The sequence below is a fragment of the Ictalurus punctatus genome, chromosome 10 (assembly GCF_001660625.3).
Source record: "Ictalurus punctatus breed USDA103 chromosome 10, Coco_2.0, whole genome shotgun sequence".
In the NCBI taxonomy this organism is placed as follows: domain Eukaryota; kingdom Metazoa; phylum Chordata; class Actinopteri; order Siluriformes; family Ictaluridae; genus Ictalurus; species Ictalurus punctatus.
This window is the reverse complement of record NC_030425.2, coordinates 28,899,199-28,923,137: the sequence shown is the minus strand read 5'-3', so window position 1 is coordinate 28,923,137 and position 23,939 is coordinate 28,899,199. Positions and strand designations below refer to the sequence as shown.

At 43.0% G+C, this 23,939-nt stretch overlaps 3 protein-coding genes across 5 annotated transcripts; 1 reads left to right on the top strand and 2 right to left on the bottom strand.

Moving 5' to 3' along the window:
* Positions 1-1,538: 1,538 nt before the first annotated feature.
* On the bottom strand, positions 1,539-11,303 carry tradd (tnfrsf1a-associated via death domain). Its single transcript, XM_017478156.3, has 6 exons — positions 11,172-11,303; positions 7,641-7,702; positions 7,317-7,470; positions 4,769-5,049; positions 4,330-4,456; positions 1,539-3,619 (listed from the first exon to the last, which is right to left on the bottom strand). Exons 2-6 carry the CDS (start codon positions 7,662-7,664, stop codon positions 3,321-3,323), a joined length of 885 nt encoding a protein of 294 aa, XP_017333645.1. The 5' UTR covers positions 7,665-7,702; positions 11,172-11,303; the 3' UTR covers positions 1,539-3,320.
* A 652-nt stretch (positions 11,304-11,955) lies between these two features.
* On the top strand, positions 11,956-13,997 carry fbxl8 (F-box and leucine-rich repeat protein 8). Its single transcript, XM_017478151.3, has 2 exons — positions 11,956-12,304; positions 12,380-13,997. Exons 1-2 carry the CDS (start codon positions 12,168-12,170, stop codon positions 13,344-13,346), a joined length of 1,104 nt encoding a protein of 367 aa, XP_017333640.1. The 5' UTR covers positions 11,956-12,167; the 3' UTR covers positions 13,347-13,997.
* ogfod1 (2-oxoglutarate and iron-dependent oxygenase domain containing 1) lies at positions 13,870-23,665 on the bottom strand. Of its 3 annotated transcripts, none has more exons than XM_053683343.1 (13): positions 23,456-23,665; positions 21,788-21,933; positions 21,646-21,692; positions 21,440-21,540; positions 21,199-21,315; positions 20,688-20,779; positions 18,939-19,067; positions 18,163-18,276; positions 17,573-17,652; positions 17,068-17,477; positions 16,730-16,846; positions 14,544-14,602; positions 13,870-14,165 (listed from the first exon to the last, which is right to left on the bottom strand). In XM_053683343.1, the coding sequence occupies exons 1-13, from the start codon at positions 23,610-23,612 to the stop codon at positions 14,007-14,009; spliced, it is 1,728 nt and encodes a 575-aa protein (XP_053539318.1). In that variant the 5' UTR covers positions 23,613-23,665; the 3' UTR covers positions 13,870-14,006. The 3 variants fall into 3 exon arrangements, 2 of the variants coding, with proteins under 2 accessions (XP_053539318.1, XP_053539319.1); XR_008397108.1 differs by having other exon boundaries at positions 13,992-14,165; positions 14,457-14,602; XM_053683344.1 differs by lacking the exon at positions 18,939-19,067.
* Between the last annotated feature and the right edge of the window lie 274 nt (positions 23,666-23,939).

Genomic DNA, 23,939 nt, shown 5'->3' with positions numbered 1-23,939 from the left:
TCGTGTCTGCACACTGAAGACGCTCGAGTTTGTTTTTGGATGAGAGTAGAGGCTTTTTTCCTGAAACCCTTCCAAACAGCTTGTGGTGATGTCGGTGACTTCAGATTGTAGTTTTGGAGACTTTCCGACCCCAAGACACAACTAACATCTGCAGCTCTCCAGCTGTGATCCTTGGAGATGTTTTATCCACTCGAACCGTCCTCTTCACAGTGCGTTGAGACGATACAGACACGCGTCCAATTCCAGGTCGATTCATAACATCTCCAGTGGACTGGAACTTCTTCATTATTGCCCTGATGGTGGAAATGGACGTTTTCAATGCTTGTGCTATTTTCTTATAGACACGCCCCATCGTGTGAAGCCCAACAACCTTTTGCCGCACGTCACAGCTACATTCCTCGCTCTTACACATTGTTATGAATGACTAATGCCCTGTCCTAAATGGCGCACTTCGTGTGGACTTGTGGTCTCGTGGCCTTCAGTTGCACGTTCTCATGAAGTCTACGAGTCCGTACTGAGTCCCATTTGTGATTTTAGTGCTCGTGAGGGTTCTCGCGAGCGCCTCATTGATGCGGCGTTCATCGAAGCCCACTATGCTACAGGCTCACGGCAGTCTACCACCCAACGCTCCTTGCGACAGACCAATCTGAAAGCAGAGGAGGAGTTTCAATTGCAGGTTTTTATCCAACGTGACAGAAGAGGATTATTAAGTGTAAGCTTTTGTTTTTATAATTAACAATGATTAACAATGTAATTGTAGTTGTAGCTTTTAGTAATATTTCATTATATTAGTTTGAAGATAAAAACCAAGTGAAATTATAGTCATATACAATGGAATTGAACTTCAGGCTATGACCATTGTCAATGGTTATCTTATAAAAACAATGCTGATGTCTCTGCATAGCAAGCCATCTGGCTAGCGCCACAATGCAAACAACAACCGGCAACATCTTCCTCTTTCCGGTGTCACGACATCGAATCTGTCCCAAAAGCAGTCTATCAATAGCCCCATCGCCCTCGTGGACTCGCGCCTTAGCGCCCTGTAGGTCTGCATTAACTGACGTCACCACAGTGTGGACTTGGAGGAGGGCGTAAGGGCGGAGTGTGCCATTTGGGACGGGGCGTAAGTATTTGTAATCATTTCTCTGTAAGGAGAAATGTGTTTACGAAACATTTTTATGGAAGGAGTCTCCCGTGTCGGCGCTTTCTAACAGTCAGAGGTGAAGCTGTGACTTTTCTTCCGGACAGAGGAGTTTACGCTTCGTCGCGGTTTCTCTGTAACAAGCGGCGGTTTTTTGTTTTGTTTTATTAACATCAAGAGAGAGAATGAAGAGCGGCTGGTGAGAGAACTTGTTAACATTAAATGAGGCGTTATTTAATAAATAAATAAAAATTGTTGGCGAATGGCTGCGGTAGAAGAGGAATAAAACATTTGCAGACATGCCGTTAAAGGAAAAAACTCGTTTGGGCTTCATCACACCACCAAGTCCGTATTTTACAACAAACACACACACAGAAATAAGATCCTCAGAAGTGTGTTGTTCTACAAACATGAAAAGATTTATTTGAGAGAAAAAAATTCTTCATATAGAGCAGTGAGAGACATTCATGGTCATGAGAAAAAACGAAAAACCCTTTAAATACCTCCAACACACACGTCAAGGATGTAGTTGTCTCTTGTATTATTCATACAATTATCATTATTACCACTGTTATTATTTATTAATACATTTTATCGAATAATCTTTCGCATTCATAATGAATCATATTGGCATCGGGTCCATCTTCCCCACAATTCAGTGCAGCCTGCAGTAAACAACATCCGAGATTTTCACCGAACGTTCACGGAACCGAGTGAAGAAAACCTTCCCAAATATTTGCTCAGTGACAAATTGGACCGTTACGTTATTTCCCGTGTACGTGACAATTATTGGCACCTCTTTGGATATTTTTTTAAGGCTCTTTGTTCTACACTTTGATCGTTTGGTCGCTCGTTGTAATTCTTTACATGGCTAGACGATCAATCAATCAATCAATCGAGTAAATAATACAAAAGCATTTACGATTCTAAACATCCTTCTGCTTCCCGTGTACCAAAACAAGCAAGCATGCAATCTAATCCTTACACGAATAACTGGCTGAAACAGACCGATTCATACGGAACAGTTCATTTATACACGGTTGATCCGATACCGCAGGGAATCGGTTCCGTATTAAAGACCAGGCAGATACAGAGCGATAAACACGGACTCGCAGCAGACAGGAATGGGCTCGCCAACGTTTGTTCCACGTTTCTGGATTGCACATAAAAAATAAAAAGTTCTCGGTTCCGAATGTAGAACACTGGCTCTTGGTCTTGCTCCTGACGTGAATACACACACACACACACACACACACACACACACACACACACACACACACACACACACACACACAGGAACAAGTGCAGCTCTTCATGATATAGTTGATTCTGAATGCAAAAAGGAAAGAAAAGAAAAAAAAAAAAAAGAGAAAAGGATTGATGACCTGCTGCGACTCTGGACTTGTTCGTTCTTCGAAGCTCTCGTCAGCGTTAAGCACGCTTCACATACACAATGTTTAGTGAGTCTGAACAGAACCCTGGTGTGTTCGGTGCGGTTCTTTAGGTCAGGGGAGAACACTCACCGCGATCACACTCGGGCCCGAGAGCGTCCGAGCGCTCGTGAACTCCGGTGAGAAAGTGAATCGACTCTGAATCGACTCACCTGTGGAAAGTGAATCAAACATGCTGCTTGAAATGCCCTGAGTCCTGTGAATTTGAGAAGTTGGATACGACACACAAAATTACAAACACTTTAGACCTTACATAATCATATAATCATTCATTCAGGGCTGGCTCCGTGTTCTCCGTGCTCGGGTCATTTTTGCGATTTCTACACGCCCTTATTTGGTAAAAGATTTGCTTTTCCTGCCCCCCCCGGATTGTTTTTCAGAGCAAAGAATGAAACCGTTTTATGCGAGCGTTTTCAGTTCTCTACACACCTCAAACAAGGTTGTTTTTTTTTTTTTTTTTTTAAGGCAAACCAAACGAATCAAATGAATCAGTTTCACTCTGATTCAGATTCAACAGGAGTGAAAGCTATATAACTAGCACCAGGATGTTCTCAACGCTGCCGCTGTCTTAATCTAATCTTATATTCTTTTACCTAAATGGACGATGCTGCATTTTTAAAAATGTTATATGAAGCTATAAACTAAAAAACTCTACACCTTTAGGTACCAGACCCAGTTAGACTCACACACACACACACACACACACACACGCACGCAGTTCGAGTCCCTCACTCTCTGGGCTGAATGTCCAACATGATCTCGGCCATGTTGATCAGCTTGGCATCCTCCAGCGCGCCGATGAGACGCCCCAGCCTGGCGTTCCGGCCCTCTGATTCGATGAAGCGTCTGAGTAGCTGATAGGCCTGTTCGTAAAGCCCCTCCCTCTCATACTCGTAAGCGAGATTGTCGATGGCCGTCCCCTTCAGCGCCCGGCAGTTCTTCTGTAACGCTCGACCCACTCGCTTCCAATCGCGGCCCACGTGAGAAGCGAAGCACTGCTGATCTGCGGGCGTCAGAGGCCTGTCGTCTTTTGGGACGCATACAGAAACAGGACAGAAACATTACTCAAAATTTCATCATCTCGTTTCCTTCAGCAAACACAAATCCAGCACACGGAGGATCAGTCCTCGGCCATGTCCGTGTCAGAATGGAACCCAACACCTCCACATCCCTGCCACCGCCCGTCTGCCTTTAAATCACATTACTGTCGTTTAAAACAAAAAGCAGGACCTAAATCTTAACCGTACGTCAAATTAAGGAACTGAAAACCAAAACCAAAAGTGTCCCGATTTTATCATCATCATCATCAATTAGCTTTCTGTACTGCTGTATACATCGTATGACTGTATGATGAAAACCACCAAAAAGCACTGAATTAATTAATACTATTAATTATCACACAAAACTGACTGGACAACAAATATGCTTATTAATCAAATTAAACGTCTTTCAGCAAGTCCGCTGCATTTTTATTCCTTTAGACCAATAAATAAATAGATAGATAGATAGATAGATAGATAGATAGATAGATAGATAGATAGAAAGAAAGCTGAAACTATTCTTTTTGTCCATTTTCAGATGAAATTATTTGGTGGCCAAAGTTTCGCTGCATCCCTAATTTCCTAGAAACTCAAAATGGATAATAAGTGACCCCCGAGTCCTTAGTTTTGAAATCAGTTCTTGATTTTGTTCTTACACACAACATAAGGATAAAAGATGAAACATAACGGTACACACCGAAGAGCCGTTTCTGGAACAGGAAGCAGTTCTTGGGCACTTCCTTCTGTGTCGGGATGGGGGGGATATAGCTGTTCTGTAGCTGCTGCTCGAGCTGCGTGACCTCGTCATCCCGCAAACGCACGGGCTATAAACCAGCGGCTAAATACGTTAGCGTGTTTATACGCTTTCATTCAAAATGATCTTTTAACACTTACGGTAAAAAAAAAAAAAAAAAAAGTCATCCACTATGGGATTTATTTTACCATTACCTTCATTTTATTTATTTATTTTAGATTTTAGGTTATTCTTATGATGGAGGGAGGGAATGAGTTTGAGTGAGAGTGTGAGTGTTTGCATGATTGAGTGAGTGTGAGCGTGTGAAGGAATGAGTGTGAGTGAATGAGTGTTTGCATGATTGAGTGAGTGAGAGTGAGTACGTGAGTGAATGAGTGAGTACCTGAGACTGGTATATGAGCTGTAGACAGCGTTCTTGATCTTGAAGGCTGTGGTCCAAGGTGTATGTTCCTGCCTTGAGCATGGCCTCCACGCTCACACCGTCAGGAATGGAGAGCAGGCGTGATGCATGCTGGGACAGGAACTGAAGCAGCGAGCCACACGAGTAGCTGTCCAGGAAACGCCTACAGGGACTGATGTCCATGAACTTCAGCTCCACTCCCAGGAACGGATCAGCGTCATGAAGCTTGAGGATTTCATAACCATCGAGTCCACCTGCAACATCTGATCCACAGCATGGCGTCATTACTGCTGAAATACTCGCCTGCGTTAGTGACGCCGAAATTCTTGTCCGTGGTACTCGTTAGAGAAACGGGTTTTTAAAAATATATATATATTTCATAAGCATCTGCTGCTACAGAAGAAAACACACAGATGCCTCAATGTTAATGCTCAAAGATGTGACAATATAAATAATATAATCATGATAAATTACATCACAATACACACCGTGTGTGTGCGCGCACACACACACCTCAAAATAATTTGAATATCGTGGGAAAAGTTCATTATTTTCTGTAATTTAATTCAAAAAGTGGAACTTTTATAGATTCTTTTATATACAGTATCTCACAAAAGTGAGTACACCCCTCACATTTTTGTAAAATATTTGATTATATCTTTTCATGTGACAACACTGAAGAAATGACACTGTGCTACAGTGTAAAGTAGCGAGTGTACAGCTTGTGTAACAGTGTAAATTTGCCGTCCCCTCAAAATAGACATTAACGGCTGTGTGTTGAGTTATTTTGAGGGGACGGCAAATTTACACTGTTACACAAGCTGTACACTCGCTACTTTACACTGTAGCACAGTGTCATTTCTTCAGTGTTCTCACAGGAAAAGATATCATCAAATATTTACACAAATGTGAGGGGTGCACTCACTTTTGTGAGATACTGAATATTCTAGATTTATTACACATAAAGTGAAACATTCCGAGCCTTTTTTTTTTTTTTTTTTTTTTAAATCTCGAGGATTACAGTTTACAGCTCATGCAAGTCAAACATCCAGTATGTCAAATTATTCGAATAAAGAATTTATAATACAGAGATGTGGACCTTGTGAACAGGGTGTTAATTTATGCGCTGATACTCGGTCGGGGTTTTAACCCTTGTGCAGGAATGACCGCATCGGTGCGGCGTGGCGTGGAGGCGATCCGCCTGAGGCGCTGCTGAGGTGTTCTGGAGGTCCGGGTCGCTTTGATGGCGGTCTTCAGCTCGTCTGTATCGTCGGGTCTGGCGTCTCTCGTAGATTCTCTATGGGGTTCGGGTCAGGCGAGTCGGCTGGACGATCGAGCACAGTAATACCACGGTCACAAACCAGTTACTAGAAGTTTTGGCACTGTGGGCAGGTGCCGAGTCCTGCTGGAAAAGGAGATCAGCATCTCCATAAAGCTCGTCAGCAGATGGAAGCATGACGTATCTAAAATCTCCTGGTAGATGCTGCAGTGACTCTCGACTTGAGAAAACACACTGGACCGACACCAGCAGATGACATGGCAACCCAAATCATCACTGACTGTGGGAACTTCACACTGGACTTCAAGCAGCTCGGATTCTGTTCCTCTCCACTCTTCCTCCAGACTCTGGAACCTTGATTTCCAAATGAAACGCAACGTTTATTTTCATCTTCCCCGTGATTGTGTGCGTGTGTACTGAACCAGACCGAGAGTTTAAAGCCTCATTTCTGTATTATAAATTCTTTATTTTAATATTTTGAGATACTGGAGTTTTGATTTCCGTGAGCTGTAAGCACTAACCATCAAAATTAACACAAAAAAAAAACTGCTTGAAATATTTCACATCATGCGTCATGAATCTAGAATATATGATAGTTCCACATTTTGAACTCGATTATGGAAAGAATGAACTTTTCCACGATATTCACGATTTTTTTTGGAGATGCACCGGAATATATATTATTACTACATTATTATTAAACAGAGCTCTAAAATTATTTCCATATTAAATGACGACTTTTTCATGCTCGTTTATATTCTCATCCAGATTCTTTTATAATTTTCTCTTTTTCTTACTTAAAATAGCATAATATATGAGCTTGGATACTGTCTAAATATTATCTATATTACAAAGAAAATGGACTGCCCAGGAGTGAAAAAGGTTCAAACAGTATGCCTGAAAGAATAATAGAAATGAAATCTTCCAGTGGGTTTAGACTCAGGTCTAAAATATTTAGAAAATATCATTTCCGAACATACAGAATTGACACAATTCAGGGCTGCTGCCATAAAAGAGGTAAATAAATAAATAAATAAACCTTTCCCCAATCTTTCCCCAAAACAGCACCAGTTTGAATCTCGCAGGTGATTAGTCTTGTCTAGCACAAAATGTTTTTGCTATTTATATTTGAAATTTTACGTAGAAAGTCAGTAAAGACTGAAAACGACAAGAGCAACGGACGTTTACGGTAATTCACAGTAATGCTCTTAACGAGCAGTGTGTCTGACATTATCCGACACACACACACACCTGACAGAGTGAGTTTAATGGTCTTGAAGACACTGAACTTCTCCTGCTGGTCTTTGTAGAAGGACAGAAGATCAGGTTCTGGACCACAGCAGCGCAGGAACAACACCACGCACCCTGACCACGCCCGATTCTCCACACTGCTCACAGCCGACTTCTGCGAAAACAAGCACAACAAACTAAACACACCAAGCACTGGTATTGTTACTATTGTTACTGAGAGGAGAGAGAGAGAGAGAGAGAGAGAGAGAGAGAGAGAGAGAGAGAGAGAGAGAGAGAGAGAGAGAGAGAGAGAGAGAGGGGTAAATAAAACCCAGGTTTGCGTACGGATGTATCTGTGTTTCCGTTCATTTTCTGAGCATTCCAAACTCCTCTGTTCTGCTCAGAGCCTGAAACAACATCCATAAGAAAGTGTTAAATAAACAAACACTTTTTCAGCACTCAAATATTCACACACACACACCTCATTTTATACTGTTTCTAATAATAAATAAAAACAACAATTTATAATATATTTCTCCCACAGCGCTGCTGAGTTCTGGATTGTGATTGGTCAGGAGGAGTTGATTAGTTTTCTATAACAGCAGGTCTGACAGCAGCGCAGCTTTATATATAATTAAAGTGCCCGTTCTAATACGTTATCGTTTCTATGGTAACGGCTCATTCACAGGGACGTGTACGGAGGACGCTCCACTGACAATAAACAAATTTTAAAAAGTAAAACTTGTGGAATTGATAAATGATGTGCTGTGGAAATGATTATTTAACATTTATGGAAGGAGTCTCCAGTGTCAGTGCTTTGTAAGAGGTGGAATTGTTACACGAGTGTGAGCGAGTGTGTGTGGTGATCCGAGTGTGAGTAAGTGTGAGATGTATTCATAGTTGTATGGTTGAATAAGTGAATGTATAGATGGATGAATAAATTTATGTACAGTGCATCCGGAAAGAATTCACAGCGCTTCACTTTTCCCACATTGTGTGATGTTACAGCCTCATTCCAAAATGGATTTAATTCATTATTTTCCTCAAAATTCTACAAACAATACCCCATAATGACAACGTGAAAGAAGTTTGTTTGAAATCTTTCCAAATTTATTAAAAATAAAAATAAGCACACGTACATAAGTATTCACACCCTTTGCTCACTACTTTGTTGAAGCAGCTTTGGCACCGATTACAGCCTCAAGTCTTTTTGAGAATGATGCTACAAGCTTGGTACACCTATTTTTTGGGCAGTTTCTGCCATTCTTCTTTGCGGGACCTCTCAAGCTCCATCAGGTCGGATGGGGAGCGTCGGTGCACAGCCATTTTCAGATCTCTCCAGAGATGTTCAATCGGGTTCGTCTGGGCTCTGGCTGGGACACTCAAGGACATTCACAGAGTTGTCCTGTAGACACTCCTTCGTTATCTTGGCTGTGTGCTTAGGGTCGTTGTCCTGTTGGAAGATGACCCTTCTCCCCAGTCTGAGGTCCAGAGCGCTCTGGAGCAGGTTTTCATCAAGGATGTCTCTGTACATTGCTGCGTTCATCTTTCCCTCGATCCGGACTAGTCTCCCAGTTTCTGCCGCTGAAAAACATCCCCACAGCACGATGCTGCCACCACCATGTAGGGATGGTATTAGCCAGGTGATGAGTGCTGCCTGGTTTCCTCCAGACATGACGCTTGCCATTCAGGCCAAAGAGTTCAATATTTGTCTTGGTCTTGGTCTGAGAGTCCTTCAGGTGCCTTTTGGCAAACTCCAGGCGGGCTGTCATGTGCCTTTTACTGAGGAGTGGCTTCCATCTGGCCAGTCTACCATTCAGGCCTGACTGGTAGAGTTCTGCAGAGATGGTTGTTCTTCTGGAAGGTTCTCCTCTCTCCACAGACACGCTGGAGCTCTGTCAGAGTGACCATCGGGTTTTTGGTCACCTCTCTGACTAAGGCCCTTCTCTCCCGATCGCTCAGTTTGGCCGGGCGGCCAGCTCTAGGAAGAGTCCTGCTGGTTCCAGACTTCTTCCATTTACGGATGATGAAGGTCCCAATGAGCACAGTGGCCTCCAATACTGCAGAAATGTTTCTGTACCCTTCCACAGATCTGTGCCTCGACACAATCCTGTCTTGGAGGTCTACAGACAGTTCCTTGGACTTCGTGGCTTGGTTTGTGCTCTGACATGCAGTGTTAACTGTGGGACCTTATATAGACAGGTGTGTGCCTTTCCAAATCATGTCCAATCAACTGAATTTACCACAGGTGGACGCCAATAAAAAGTTGTAGAAACATCTCAAGGATGATCAGTGGAAACAGGACGCACCTGAGATCAATTTTGAGAGGCTGTGAATACTTATGTACATGTCCTTTATTTGTTTTTTTATTTTTAATAAATTTGGAAAGATTTCAAACAAACGTCTTCCACGTTGTCATTATGGGGTATTGTTTGTAGAATTTTGAGGGAAATAATGAATTGAATCCATTTTGGAATGAGGCTGTAACATCACAGAATGTGGGAAAAGTGAAGCGCTGTGAATTCTTTCCGGATGCACTGTACATATGGATGGATGAATAATTGAATTTATAGATGAACAGACGGATGGATGGATGAATGACTGTATAGATGGATGGATGAATAAATGAATAGACGAATGTACAGATGGATGAATAAATGAATTTATAGATGATGGATGGATGAATGAATGACTATAGATGGATGGATGAATGTATAGATGGATGAATAAATGAATTTATAGATGATGGATGAATAAATGACAGATGGATGAATGAATGAATGTATAGATGGCTGGATGAATGAATGTATAGATGGATGGATGAATAAATTACTGTATAGATGGATGGATGAATGAATGTATAGATGGATGAATAAATTAATGTATAGATTGATGGATGAATGAATGTATAGATGGATGAATAAATTAATGTATAGATTGATGGATGAATGGATGAATGTATGTATAGATGGATGGGCAGATGGATGAATAAATGAATGTATAGATGGATGGATGGATGAATAAATGAATGTATAGATGTATAGATGGATGGATGAATAAATGACTATAGATGGATGAATAAATGAATGTATAGATGGATGGATGAATAAATGACAGTATAGATGGATGAATAAATGAATGTATAGATGGATGGATGGATGGATGAATAAATGAATGTATAGATGGATGGATGAATAAATGACTGTATAGATGGATGGATGGATGGATGAATGAATGAATAAATTAATGTATAGATGTATAGATGGATGGACGGACGCTGGACCTTAAAAGCAGTTACTCAGATCACCTTGAGAACTTTCCCACAGCTTGCTGCTGAAACTCGGTGAACTTCGGATGAAACTCTCTCTGACTCTGAAACTGATTTCATTACTAAATGATGAAGCCCAAAGAAGTCGCGCGGCTCGTTTTAAGTGGGTTTTCTCTAAACTTTATTTTACTGCTTTAAGGTGAAGAAATGAAGATTTCCTCCTTATCTGGATAAGGAGATTGCACTCTCTAACCGCAGCTCGTGCGCGCACGGACAAACAGGAAGTGCACGCGTCACGTCACGCGAGTTTCGTTTGCAGGTAACGTTAATGGAGCGCGAGACGTGGGGGAAAAGTGACATTAACAACATCTAAAAAACATTTAATAGAAGTTGTATATTCTAACGAAGTCAACGTGAGAAGAGCTCATTAAGTAGACACGAACAGATCGAATTTCTCCAACGTAAATATTTCCACTTACTGTAACAGTCTGACGTTTCAAGCTAACAAGCTACTTAGCTAAGTCAGTTAGCAAAAAAAAACATTTCAGTGGAAGCTAGCAAAGCTAATGGGCAGCAAAAAATCCGTCAGAAATAATTTAACTACTTACACGCCGATGGAAAGGGCCTTTTCCGAACAAAAACAGCAACGCTCTGGAGTAAAGAAGTTGTTTTAAAAGTCGGACAAAACACAGTGCCTAAGTTGGTCAGTGTGGGAACGCGGCTACGTAATTACTTCGTGAATTCCGATTGGGTAAAACGTCCGTGTGCGTAAATTTGATTGGTCGAAGGTTTCTGGGCGTCGCGCTTAGAAATACAGCAAAAAAAGTAGACCCAGCCTTAGCCTTTTATGCTAGCTACGGCAACACGTCTGCCATATTGGAAAGGTCTACATTCCAATACAAGTGTACATGGAAATGTCGAGGTAGCTTTATAGATTCAGTATTAACTCTCTTTATTTTCAACTTGTTTTGGGTATTTCTTTTGTTTGGAAGTCAAACATTCCAGCTCGTCATATGGTATGTAAATGTGGAAAAAAAATTAAACATTAAAAATTTTTTACACTTTATAAAACTGCACCAGTGTTTGGATCAAAAATAATCATAATCAATCAATGCTGAGTAAGTGCTTTACTGTTGCTGATACATCTACAAGTACAACACACTGTTTTGTTTTATTAAACACAACTGTGATGCTAAAAAATAATAACGGCAATAATGAATCATAGGAACAGTTATTTGTAATTCGTATAACAGAATATTCCTTCTGAACATTCCTTGTTTTCTTATTTGGGTCGTTTATTTCTACATCCAAGTGCTGCAGAATATGACGGTATTTTTGTTTAATGTCTTAGCTGACGCTGTAAATTCAAGTCAGTGAGCTTGGCAATGAACGTAAAAACTTGCCCTCGCCAAGATGGCGACGGAGAGTTGACGTCTCTGACGTAACACAGTGACGCGGAAGTGCAGGACTAAGAGGAAGTAACAAACTTGTCACATTGAAGTGAGGAAGAAACCAGACTGAGAGTCCCGGTATTGGAATAAAGTAGATGTAGAGGATCTGTTTAGACTTTTTGTGCTTTGTTGTTTGGATTGAAAGACAAACTAATGGAACTTCCAGAAGAAATCCTTGCACATATTTTCTCATTCTTGCCTCTGAAGGATAAAGGCAACGCCTTTCAGGTGTGTAAAACATGGTCCAACAGCTTAACCTGTTCGAGCGCATGGACACACACTGAGATCAGGTGAGTAGAAAGTAAAGAGTGTTGCTGGAGTTTACTGCGACTTTATTCATCTCATCACTTTTTTCGTCCAATCAGGTGTGAGTCGGAAGACTGTGTTCCTCAGAGGTTCTCGGATCTTCTGCCATGTATCAGACACTTAAAGCTGATTGTCAGTGTGGCTGAGTCTGCTCATCGGGAGACTGGACTGTGGGTTCTGCAGCAGGTTCTATCCAGGGGTGATGGCCGACTGCGCCGGTTATGCATCAGCTGTTTGGGGAACCCACCTCTGTTTTACGCGGGACAGGACCTGTTACAGGGATTGGTGGACGTCTTGACAAACGGGTCATCCCTCATGGCGCTGGACCTGAGAGGCGTGCCGTTCACCCTGAGCGACAGCTTTGTCAAGAGCGTCGCCACGCTCTGCCCCGCCCTGCGAAGTCTCTTCATCAATAACGGTTCTCTGGTGTGCGGCGTCGTCTCGGAGACAATCAGGGACGTTCTGAAACACTGTCCAGCGCTGAACACCATCGGGCTCTTCCAAGCCAGCGTGTCTCATGATGTCCTCCGGGACCTCCTCCAACCCCAGAGGACAGACCTGAAGCTGCTGGAGCTGCGTTGCGAGCGCTCGCTGAAGTACGTCACGCCGCTCTGCGACCAAGTCTGGGAAGACATGAGACGCAGGCATCCCGGATTGAGAGTGGACCTGGAGCTGGACCACACGCTCCCGGAGCTGCAGGTTCCCAGCGTTCTTCAGCCCAGCATCCCTGTGAGACAGCTCCGCCTCCACACGTGGACCTGGCTACTGGATGAGATACGCACCGTGGCGCAGAGTTACGCGGGAACGCTGGAGGTGCTCGAACTGCAGACTACAGCGTCCCCCGAGCTCAACACGGCGCTGGTCGACTTGGCAACGCAGTGCACCAAACTCCGCGAGGTTCACTGTTACTGCGTGGTTTCACAGAACGTGATCGAGGCGTTCTGCTCACTGTGTCCCGACTTACACAGATACACACTTAAAACACGCAAAGAGCTGCACCCCTGGTCCTGCACCACTCTTAGATAACACACACACACACACACACACACACACTTCTATACTCTTACACCACAGCGCTGTTAAGTTCTGCATTGTGATTGGTCAGGAGGAGTTGATTAATTTTCTATAACAGCATCTCTGACAGTAGTGCAGCTGCGTGTCACAGGTTCATTTATAATTAATGCGCTCGTTGTGATATGTTATGGTTTCTATAGTGACAGCTCGTTCACAGGGACTCGTACGGCAGACGCTCCACTAATGATTAAAAAAAAACCTTGTGAAATCATTGATCTATAATCTATACTGCAAAATGACATTTCTACATAGAACCCTATAGCAGAGTTTCATAAGAAGTAGAACTCTTTAGAAAGCGAGAACCAATAGCTACCTTCAGACCTCGAGGAACCTTCTTTCTAAGGTTTTCTTCTTCTTCTTCTTATTATTATTATTATTAGACACTGTAACGAGGCACAATGTTAAATGAATTTACTCGAGCATATAGAGTGCGGGTGAAAATGGAATATTTGAGTTCACAGAAAACACTATTAAATACGAATGGCACATGAATGTTTATTATTGTATATAAACTGTATAACAGAGGCACTGTTTATAATTTATTCACCCTGAAACCAAGGGGGGGGAGTGAAAACTTTTTGATTAAAGTTTTTGTCACATGTGTGGTTGTGTTTACTCGTAGTAGGTGAAAGAGAAATCGTAGAAGTGTGTGAGCGCGTGATCGCCCTCCTGAACGACGCTGTTGTGATTGATGTGTTTGATGAATTTGAGAGTTTCTTTGTCTCTGTACACCAACGCCAGAGAGTTCTCCTCAGGGTACACGGTCAGGAGCTGCGAATACACACACACACACACACACACACACACACACACACACACACACACACACAAAATGATTACAAAATGTAGATTTTTTCCTCCAAACTCATTTAGAATAGAAGTCTAAAGGCAGATGTCGAACTTCACTCTCTGTGAAATGGAACTACTTTTTCAGAGGGAGGAGTTTGTGGAACCTTCAGGAAAGTGTAAATATATGTGACGTATTTACTACGGAACTACTTTTTCTACTGTTGGAAAGTTGTACAAAAAGTCCACAAGAACAGCTCGGAGATCGTTTCTCACATCTGTCTCATGTACTTATCGATGAAGTTCGACGGCTGCGTTTGGACTCTGCTACAATCGTGCTACTAGTGTGATGTCATCACCGACCTCTTCGTCTTCGTCGCGCGCGATGTACGATGCAAATCCTCCATACTCCGCCTTCCATCCTGAAACGGAAAAGGACTCTTGACACTGTTTTCTGTCATCCAGCAGCCAAAAACTGGACGGCCATGAGAATGCCAATTTAGAGTCGTGAGACAGGTGATTGAGAAGAGGCAGACAGGTGAAACAGGTGTCAGAAGAGTGAGACAGGTGAGACAGATGTCTAAGATTTTAGAAAAGGTTGTAGCAAAGCAGTTATGCTCGTACCTAGATAGGAACAACATTCATGAAATGCATCAGTCAGGATTTAGACCTCATCACAGCACAGAGACAGCGCTGGTTAAAGTAATAAATGACCTTCTAATGACCTCTGATCAGGGTTGTGTCTCGCTGCTTGTGTTACTCGACCTTAGTGCAGCTTTTGATACTATAGATCACACTATTCTCCTTGATAGATTAGAAAATGTTGTTGGCATTAAGGGAACAGTCCTCTCCTGGCTCAGGTCTTATCTGACCGATCGTTATCAGTTCGTAGATGGAAATGGAGACTTCTCCACGCATACAGAGGTTAAATTTGGTGTTCCACAGGGTTCTGTTTTAGGCCCACTGCTTTTTTACTCTATATATGCTACCCCCTAGGACAAATTATTCGTAAACATGGAATTAGCGTCCACTGTTATGCTGATGATACACAGCTGTATGTTTCAGCGAAGCCAGAGGACAGACAGCAGCTTAGTAAAGTTGAGGAATGTGTAAAGGACATTAGACGTTCGATGCTTATTAACTTCCTTTTACTTAATTCTGATAAAACAGAAATACTTTTATTAGGATCACGTGTAGCTAGAAGTAATCTTTCTGATCACATGGTTACTCTGGATGGTCTTTCTGTGTCATCACGTGGAGCAGTTAAAGACCTTGGAGTGATTATTGACTCCAGCCTATCGTTTGATGCTCATGTAGATAATATCACTAGGATAGTCTTCTTTCATCTCAGAAATATTTCTAAGATAAGAAATATAATGTCGCTACATGATGCGGAAATACTAGTTCATGCATTCGTCACCTCTAGATTAGATTACTGTAATGCCATACTGTCTGGATGTTCCAGTAGGAGTCCTAACTAGAACCAGAAGATACGCCCACATCACACCGATATTATCAACACTGCATTGACTCCCAGTGGAATCTCGCATTGACTATAAAATACTTTTATTAACCTATAAAGCACTAAACGGTCTCACGCCACAGTATCTAAGCGACCTTTTGGTTTTATATGATCCGCCACGCCTACTTAGATCAAAAGATGCAGGCTATCTGACGGTACCTGGAATAGTGAAGGCTACAGCAGGGGGAAGAGCTTTCTCTTATAGAGCCCCACAGTTATGGAACAGTCTTCCTATTAGTGTTCGGGACTCAGACACAGTCTCAGTGTTTAAGTCTAGGCTTAAAACGTATTTGTTTACTCAAGCCTACCCTGACTAGACTTTCTATTACACTAATTCCCAGTCCTAATAATCTTTTCTCTCCCTCTCTCCTTCGGCCGAGCCCCACACGATTTTATGGAGATACTAGAGATCCAGATCCTTTCTGCCTCTGGATGGAGCTCAAATCTTCTTTAATTCCAGACTGCTGGGACTACGGCTGCTCCTAACGCCATACAGACTTCATATAAATCCATAATGAACTTTTTCACACTATCTGTTGTTACCCAGATGAGGACGGGTTCCCTTCTGAGTCGGGTTCCTCTCAAGGGTTCTTCCTCTTAACATCTTAGGGAGTTTTTCCTCGCCACCGTCGCCACTCAGTGTCTTGGTCAGTTGGGATAAATTCACACCTTTAATATCTGTATACCGTGTTGATATTTCTGTAAAGCTGCTTTGAGACAATGTCTATTGTAAAAAGCGCTATACAAATACAATTGCATTGAATTGAATTGATGTCAGGAGTGAGACAGGTGAAACAGGTGTCAGAACAGTGAGACAGGTGTCAGGAGTGAGACAGGTGAAACAGGTGTCAGAACAGTGAGACAGGTGTCAGAAAAGTGAGGGGTGTCCAAAAAAAAGAAAAAGTCAGACTGGCGCTAGTCAGGTGTCAAACAGGAGTGAGACAGGTGTACTGTAGGTGTTAGAAGTGAGACAGCTGTTAACAGTAAGACAGGAGTGAGAGCAAGACAGGTGTGAGACAGGAGTTACCTGTACAACCAAAATAGAGCAGCAGGTCCAGCGCAAACTCTCTTTTTACAGAGTCATGCAGCAGAGTGTAATCACCGTGAGACCAACGGCGGAGCTCACCCACACACACAGGAGGCCCTGAAACACACGAGAGAGAGAGAGAGAGAGAGAGAGAGAGTGAGAGAGAGAAACGTAAACATCTTCTGCACTCATTCACTGTATTTACATTAGAATTTAAGGGGAACATTAGGAGTTTCAAATAAAATAAGCCACGCCCCCGTGCTCATGTCCAGTACAAGGAAAGAAAAAAGGAAAAGAAAGAATTCCGTCTCTCTAAAATCTGAGGAAAGTCTGATCACCTTTGTTTTTTTTCTTCTCCGTGGATGAAGAAGTGCCGCTGGAACCCTGACCATCTGGATCATTAAACTCGCCCTCGCTGTTGTCTGTGTCGCTCCGTCCCTCCTGCCCTTCGCTCCGTCCCTCCTGCCCCTCGCTCTGTCCCTCCTGCCCCTCGCTCTGTCCCTCCTGCCCTTCGCTCCATCCCTCCTGCCCCTCGCTCTGTCCCTCCTGCCCCTCGCTCTGTCCCTCCTGCCCCTCGCTCTGTCCCTCCTGCCCCTCGCTGTCACTCTCATCGTCCCCGGGAGCGAGAGCGTGCAGGCTCAGCCCTGTCAGGTTGGACAACAGGAGGAAGAAGGCCTCAGACGAGAGCAGATCCCAGCATTCTTTTAGACAGGAGGGCAAACTCTGCAGCTGTGCTCTTGCGTAACACCTAAACACACACACACACACACACACACTGTGTGCAGTCTTGAGTGTGAACAGAGCAGTAATATGATGTAAACTTTACCTGAATCAGCAGCTCACCTCTTATTGGGCGGCCCTCTCCTCTCCCACTGGATTTCAGCCAATCGTAAGGCCTCGATCACCTGATTATATTTCTCCTCCTACAGCAGCAAGGGCTCGAGTGTTTTATTCCCCTTACACCATAGACATTTGCCAACAATTACAATTTAATACACATTAAAGAACAACACGTCGTGCTTTTATACGGTGTGTACACTCTCCTTCATTTCCTGTCCTCACTTTACGCTATAGCAGCTGTAAACACTCGTTCCCTCACCAGCTCTCTCTTTAGAGAAGAGCGACCGTTTATAGCTGCTATAACGCAAGCCATCAGACTTTCCTCGGTTCGGAGAGAGACGGAATTCTTTCTTTTCCTTTTATTGGAAAGGAAAAAACACACGCAGAAACCGCAAAGAAGCGTAAACACTCCCGATGAAACGTTACGGCTTCACTTCTCACCGTTACGACGCGCCGACGCTGGAGACTCCTTCCGTAAACGTTACATAAACGTGTCCTCGACATGTCGTTTAGCGAGTCGGTGACACACGGTTTTCCCTTTATTAATCCGCTGTTGCTATAGGAACGATAACGTGTTAGAACGAGCGACTCACCTGGAGGAAGTTCGGCAAGCGGATTTCTGAAGTGTCCTCGAACTCCTGCTGCACCTGAGCCTGATACAGAGGATCCATGTACGTCTCATTCACCCACTCAAATAACACTGTCTCCTGAAACAAACACACACACACACACACACACACACACACACACACACACACAGTTATCGCTGGGGCTTCAAATGGCAGAAACAAAAAGGTGTGTTCGTGGACTTTTTGTAAATAAACGTAAACGTGCTCTAGTCGATTTTTTTATTTCCTTCTAGTACAGAAGTAAGTGATAAAAAAAAAAAACCGGTTTAAGCCCCTCCCCCCCTTTACAAAGAAAAAGTGCTCTATACCATCAATGTAAATCATTATGAGCCTGATTTTGTTCGTTTAAAGTGTTATTACTCGGCTTCAAGCAGATTCTGGGGGCGGAGTTTTGGGTACATGGGTTCAAGGAGCAAAATAAATAAATAAATAAATAAATCGTTCAAATCTTATTCCGCTCCACCTATTTAACCGTTCGAGACCTGACCGTGCCACATTTTGATGAAATCATACCTGTTGTACCTTTACGCTGAAACTAAAACTAAAATAATAACCAATAAATATTCGATAAAATATCAATAAAAGCAACATAAGCCAACAGCCTGATATTTAAAATAAAAAAAAAAAAACCTGTTTAAAACGGAATTTTCAGATTAATACAAACATTTAAAAATTGGAAAACGCAAACGTTTTCAACACTATAAGAACAGTGTCGGAGTTGAACCCTGAACCTGACTCACGTCTGCGAGGACGTGTGTGTGACGTGGAACTGCCGGTTCCGTGTAGCGCCGGGGTCTCTGCAGGGACGCGCCGTGAAACCAACCGCTCAGAGACAAGCGACACTTTTCATCAGTAAGAACCTCAGACACCTGAGAGAGAGAGAGACAGTGAGAGAGAGAGAGAGAGAGAGAGAGAGAGAGACAGTGAGAGAGACAGACAGACAGACAGAGAGAGAGAGAGACGAACAGCGAGAAAGACAGAGAGAGAGAGAGAGAGAGAGACAGACAGCGAGAAAGACAGATAGAGACAGAGAGAGATAAACAGAGATAGAGAGAGACAGGGACAGAGAGACGAACAGCGAGAAAGACAGAGAGAGAGAGAGAGAGAGAGAGAGACGAACAGCGAGAAAGACAGAGAGAGAGAGAGAGAGAGAGAGAGAGAGAGACAGACAGCGAGAAAGACAGATAGAGACAGAGAGAGATAAACAGAGATAGAGAGAGACAGGGACAGAGAGAGAGAGAGAGAGAGAGAGAGAGAGAGAAAGAGACAGACAGAGAGATAGACAGAGAGAGAGAGACAGACAGAGAGATAGACAGAGAGAGACAGGGACAGAGAGAGATAGACAGAGAGAGAGAGAGACAGGCAGAGTAAAAGATGAAGAGACAGACAGACAGACAGACAGAATTAAAGTCAATAACGACACTTTCACACCTAGGAGTCCATTTATGAATCTGACTCGGAGCAGAATTGATTCTTTTGATTCGTTTGCCATTTGGTTTGGTTTCACACTTCACGTCATTAAACAAACCAAAACGCTAAACCTCGTTGCCTGAGGTGCGTGCAGAACTGAAACCGCCCTCACAGAACTTTCATTCACTGGTTAGACATATGGCGACGGAAAAAATGTAACAATGAAGTGTGGGTAGAAATCAGAGAGCACAAAGAGCACAGAGCCAGAGCTGAACCACGATTAGATAATTATACAGATCTAATAAATAAATAAATAAATCTCCAAAACACAAAAAAGAACAAACAAAAGGCTGCAAACCGAAACACACTGCGGGTTTGATTCACTCCCTGCAGTGAGTCGACTCAGAGTCGGTTCAGACTCACTTTCTCACTGTGAAGCGGATCGAGACAACCTCGAGGCTCGAACCCGAGAGTAACCGCTCTGAGTGTTCTCACCTGACTAAAGAACCACACAGAGGAGGACACACGCACACACACACGCACACACGCGCACACGCGCACACACCATTACAGCTCAATGACTCTCACCTGCCGCTCAGGTGTAAATAAATGAATAAATGGTTTCTGGGTGTGTCGATACAGGACCAAAGGCAACACACTGCAGGAAACACCACGTCTGTTTATAGACATTAGGGCTACGTGTCGAATGAACTGACGCAAAGCAGGAGAAAAACAGAAGTATTGGCACTCATTTGAAGGATGCAGGACAGACAGCTCCAGAACGGTGAAGTAAAAACGGAAATGAACAAGATGTGGTGAATTTTCGTGAGCTGGTTAGCGCAATTTAGGACAACCCCCCCTCCCCCAAAAAACAAAACAAAACAGCAGTTACGCTACGTCTAGATTATACAAGGCTTTCACATGCAGCTCTCGACTGTTTTTATTTCTCACAGCTGCAGATTGGTGCAGTTTAAAAACGGACTAGCTGTGCGTTACTGCATTAATAATTCATGACCAAAAACAGTGAGTGTGTGTGTGTGTGTGTGTGTGTGTGTGTGTGTGTGTGTGTGTGTATTAACCTGATGGAAGGAAACAGGAGAGACTTCAAAAAACAACAAAGTGTTCCAGCAGGGCAGCAGAGACTTCACTATGCTCACCGGCTCATAATGTTCTACACACACACACAAACACAATATTATAAGGCTGTTAAGATCTGGATTGTGATTGGTCAGGAGGAGTTGATTAGTTTTCTATAGCAGCAGCTCTGACAGTGGCGCAGCTTCACATCACAGCTTTATTTATAACGAACGCGCTCGTTCTAATACGCGATCATTTCATAGACGGATTAAAAAAAGAAAACCGTAACGATGTAACTGATAAATGATATGTTGAGATTTAACATTTATGGAAGGAGTCTCCAGTGTCAGAGGAGTCTGTAACAGTCAGAGATAAAGCTGGAACTGTTTATAGCGACTGTATTATAAAGGAAGGAAAAACCTTGGAGTGTGCCGTTATAGAAAAATAATCAAGTTGTACATTTAAGAAGCTACACACACACACACACACACACACACACACACACACACACACCGTCTGTGTTGTATAAATCTAACATTCCTCCGTCACTCGAGTCCCACGGAGGCACCAAATACAAGATGAAGGCGACTCTCCGGCCTTCGAGTTCATCATCGTGACACAGCAAGACGTCTGTGAAAGAGGGAAGACGAGCGACGTGAAGCGGTTACACTCCTTTTGATATCTCACACACACACACACACACACACACACACACACACACACACACACACCCTGCAGCTCATTATTTCATTACCCGTGTGCTCGTATTTAGCACAGGAAATATCCACGGTCGGCTCCAAGTCCACTTCTAACACCTCAGACAGCCATGAGCGGAACTGGAGGAACAGAAGTGACCTAACACACACACACACACACACACACACACACACACACACACACACACTGATAAAAACATAATGTTCTTGTACTCGAAGAACCTCAAACGCTGCAAGCCCGTACCTTATTTCAGAAACGTGATGCTCTTTCCTCTTCTTCAGATCATCAGACTGTAAAAGACACGATTCCACATTCCTGTGTTAATTAATCGGGAACGTTAACTCCAGAACACAATTAAAAAAAACGTCAGAGCTAACCGAGGCACCTGCTGGAATTTGTACAGGTCGTTGGATTTGCCGTGGAAGTTGAGCCGCAGGAGTTCGTCTCTCAGATTCTCCAGGAAACTCTCGTTCTGAACAAAATTCCTGATTCTACAGTGAGGAAACGGCTCACAGTCCAACTGCACGCCGCCTGCACACATCACGCACGTTCCTCACGTCACGTCACAGCTATAGAACACAAGGGCTACAGCGCAGAACGACGCCAGAACGCCACCACGGAATTATCGGCACCCGTTTCGAGAACAGACTAACACGACGGGGTGGAATAAACGATTCGTTCAGTTTCCATTTAAACCGTATGAGAAATGAGTGACCGACAAAATGTCACGCATGCAAACATTTTTAAAAAAGTGCTTTCCGTCTTTTTTTTTTTTTTTAAAGGCAGCTCAAAAGTATTGGCATCCCTGAAATATTTCCAAAGGATACAGACTTTTCCCCCTTTCAAAGTTTTTTTTTTTTTTTTTAAAAACGCTTTATTTTATTCTAGTTCTGCTCCTCAGAATCTCAGATTGCTCCTTTGTTTTTGCATAAATATGACAAATTGCACAACATATATATATACACACACACATACATATATACACACACACACACACACACACACACACACACATACACATATGTATATATATATAATCCTTCACCAAAATCTGGAGTTGGGTCAGTGATGCTTTGGAGCGAGATGTTGTAAATTAAAGCGTATGAAAAGTCATTTCAACACCACCATGGTTGACTCTGCCAGGAGGTTATGACCTGGATGAAGATGGAGCTTTCCGTTAAACGAGACCCAACTTTCACTCAGATCAACACGAACGGACGTGGAACCGACATCAATATATTCTCCACGACCATCCCGGCCTGTGGATTTAAAACCCCGATAAACCCGTGGAGTGAAGCGATGACGCCGACGTCCACGTGCACAAACCTGAGAGGCAAGAATAAATAAGAGTGAAATGTCGCACGTTAAATCTCGTTAGAAATCAAGTCCGAATCCCGTCGATCAAAACAAAAAATTGTCTGCGCTCTCGGAGTGGGAGGGGCATACACTCTTTCCCGTGTCGATCACAGCGACAACAGCCAATCGTGCGCATCTGTGATCTAGTGTATGCGGAAGAGGGCCGATAGCACCGTCCTCAGAGTGTGTTACGCCTCCCCGTCTTGGACGAACCACGTATCGGTCTCACTCTAGACACTTTTAGCTGCTGGGTGGAAATGGAAATCAAGACCAAATTGGAGCTTTAAAAATAAAAGCCAGAAGAAAATTCTTAACATGGCTAAGAGGGAACACGACAAAAAAAATATGCACTCTGGGGGTGCCAATACTTTTAAAACCAGAATGTTTTGCATTAGACATGTGTGTTAAAGAAAAACCATTCATTGTCCCAGTGTGTGTGTGTCTAAGCTCCAAGTATCACTCATTGCATGTGTTATCCATTAGAATAAGAATTATCAGAAGAACATACTTCTTCATAAAGCAATATATTTGTCTTTATGAATGAGTAAAAGTCTCGTTCAGGTGGTTATCACCGGTAACCTGCTATAGCTGAAGTTTCTGCTCCTGCTTCTTATTAAACTCGGTCTAAACACTAGAGATTTAAGATCAGCCGGGTGAGTCAGTCAGCTGCACGTGCGCAGCACACGAACACACCAACCTCTAGAGAAACTCGTCTTTCTCCTCCAAGCTTCTTTCATTCCGTTCCGGATCACATCATCCTCCAGGTCCGAGCTGAGAACAGCGACTTCACCCTCTTTATTCTTCTTAGCACATTTCCCTTTATTCGTGTCGTTCGAGCGCCGTTTAGTAGACATGTCAAGCCTTTAACTTAGAAGGCGAGTCCGTCGCATGAATTTGACGTCATCAAAACAATCCGCTCCAGACCTTTCCGTCTGTGAAGTTTCTTCTTCTGATGAATAAAAACGAAATACACAACACACACTAGAGTACATGTGACTTTCACAAACAAGACCGACGTCAAGAGCAAACCTGTTTTAAAATAAAATAAAGAAAAACTTTATGAAAAAGGTTTAAACGAGTGACCACTGACACTGTCCTGCTGTAAAAAACAACAAGGGAAACCCTCATAGAATTTGTACTGGTTTTAATGGAAACTGTAATGATCCCTACTGGTAATTTTA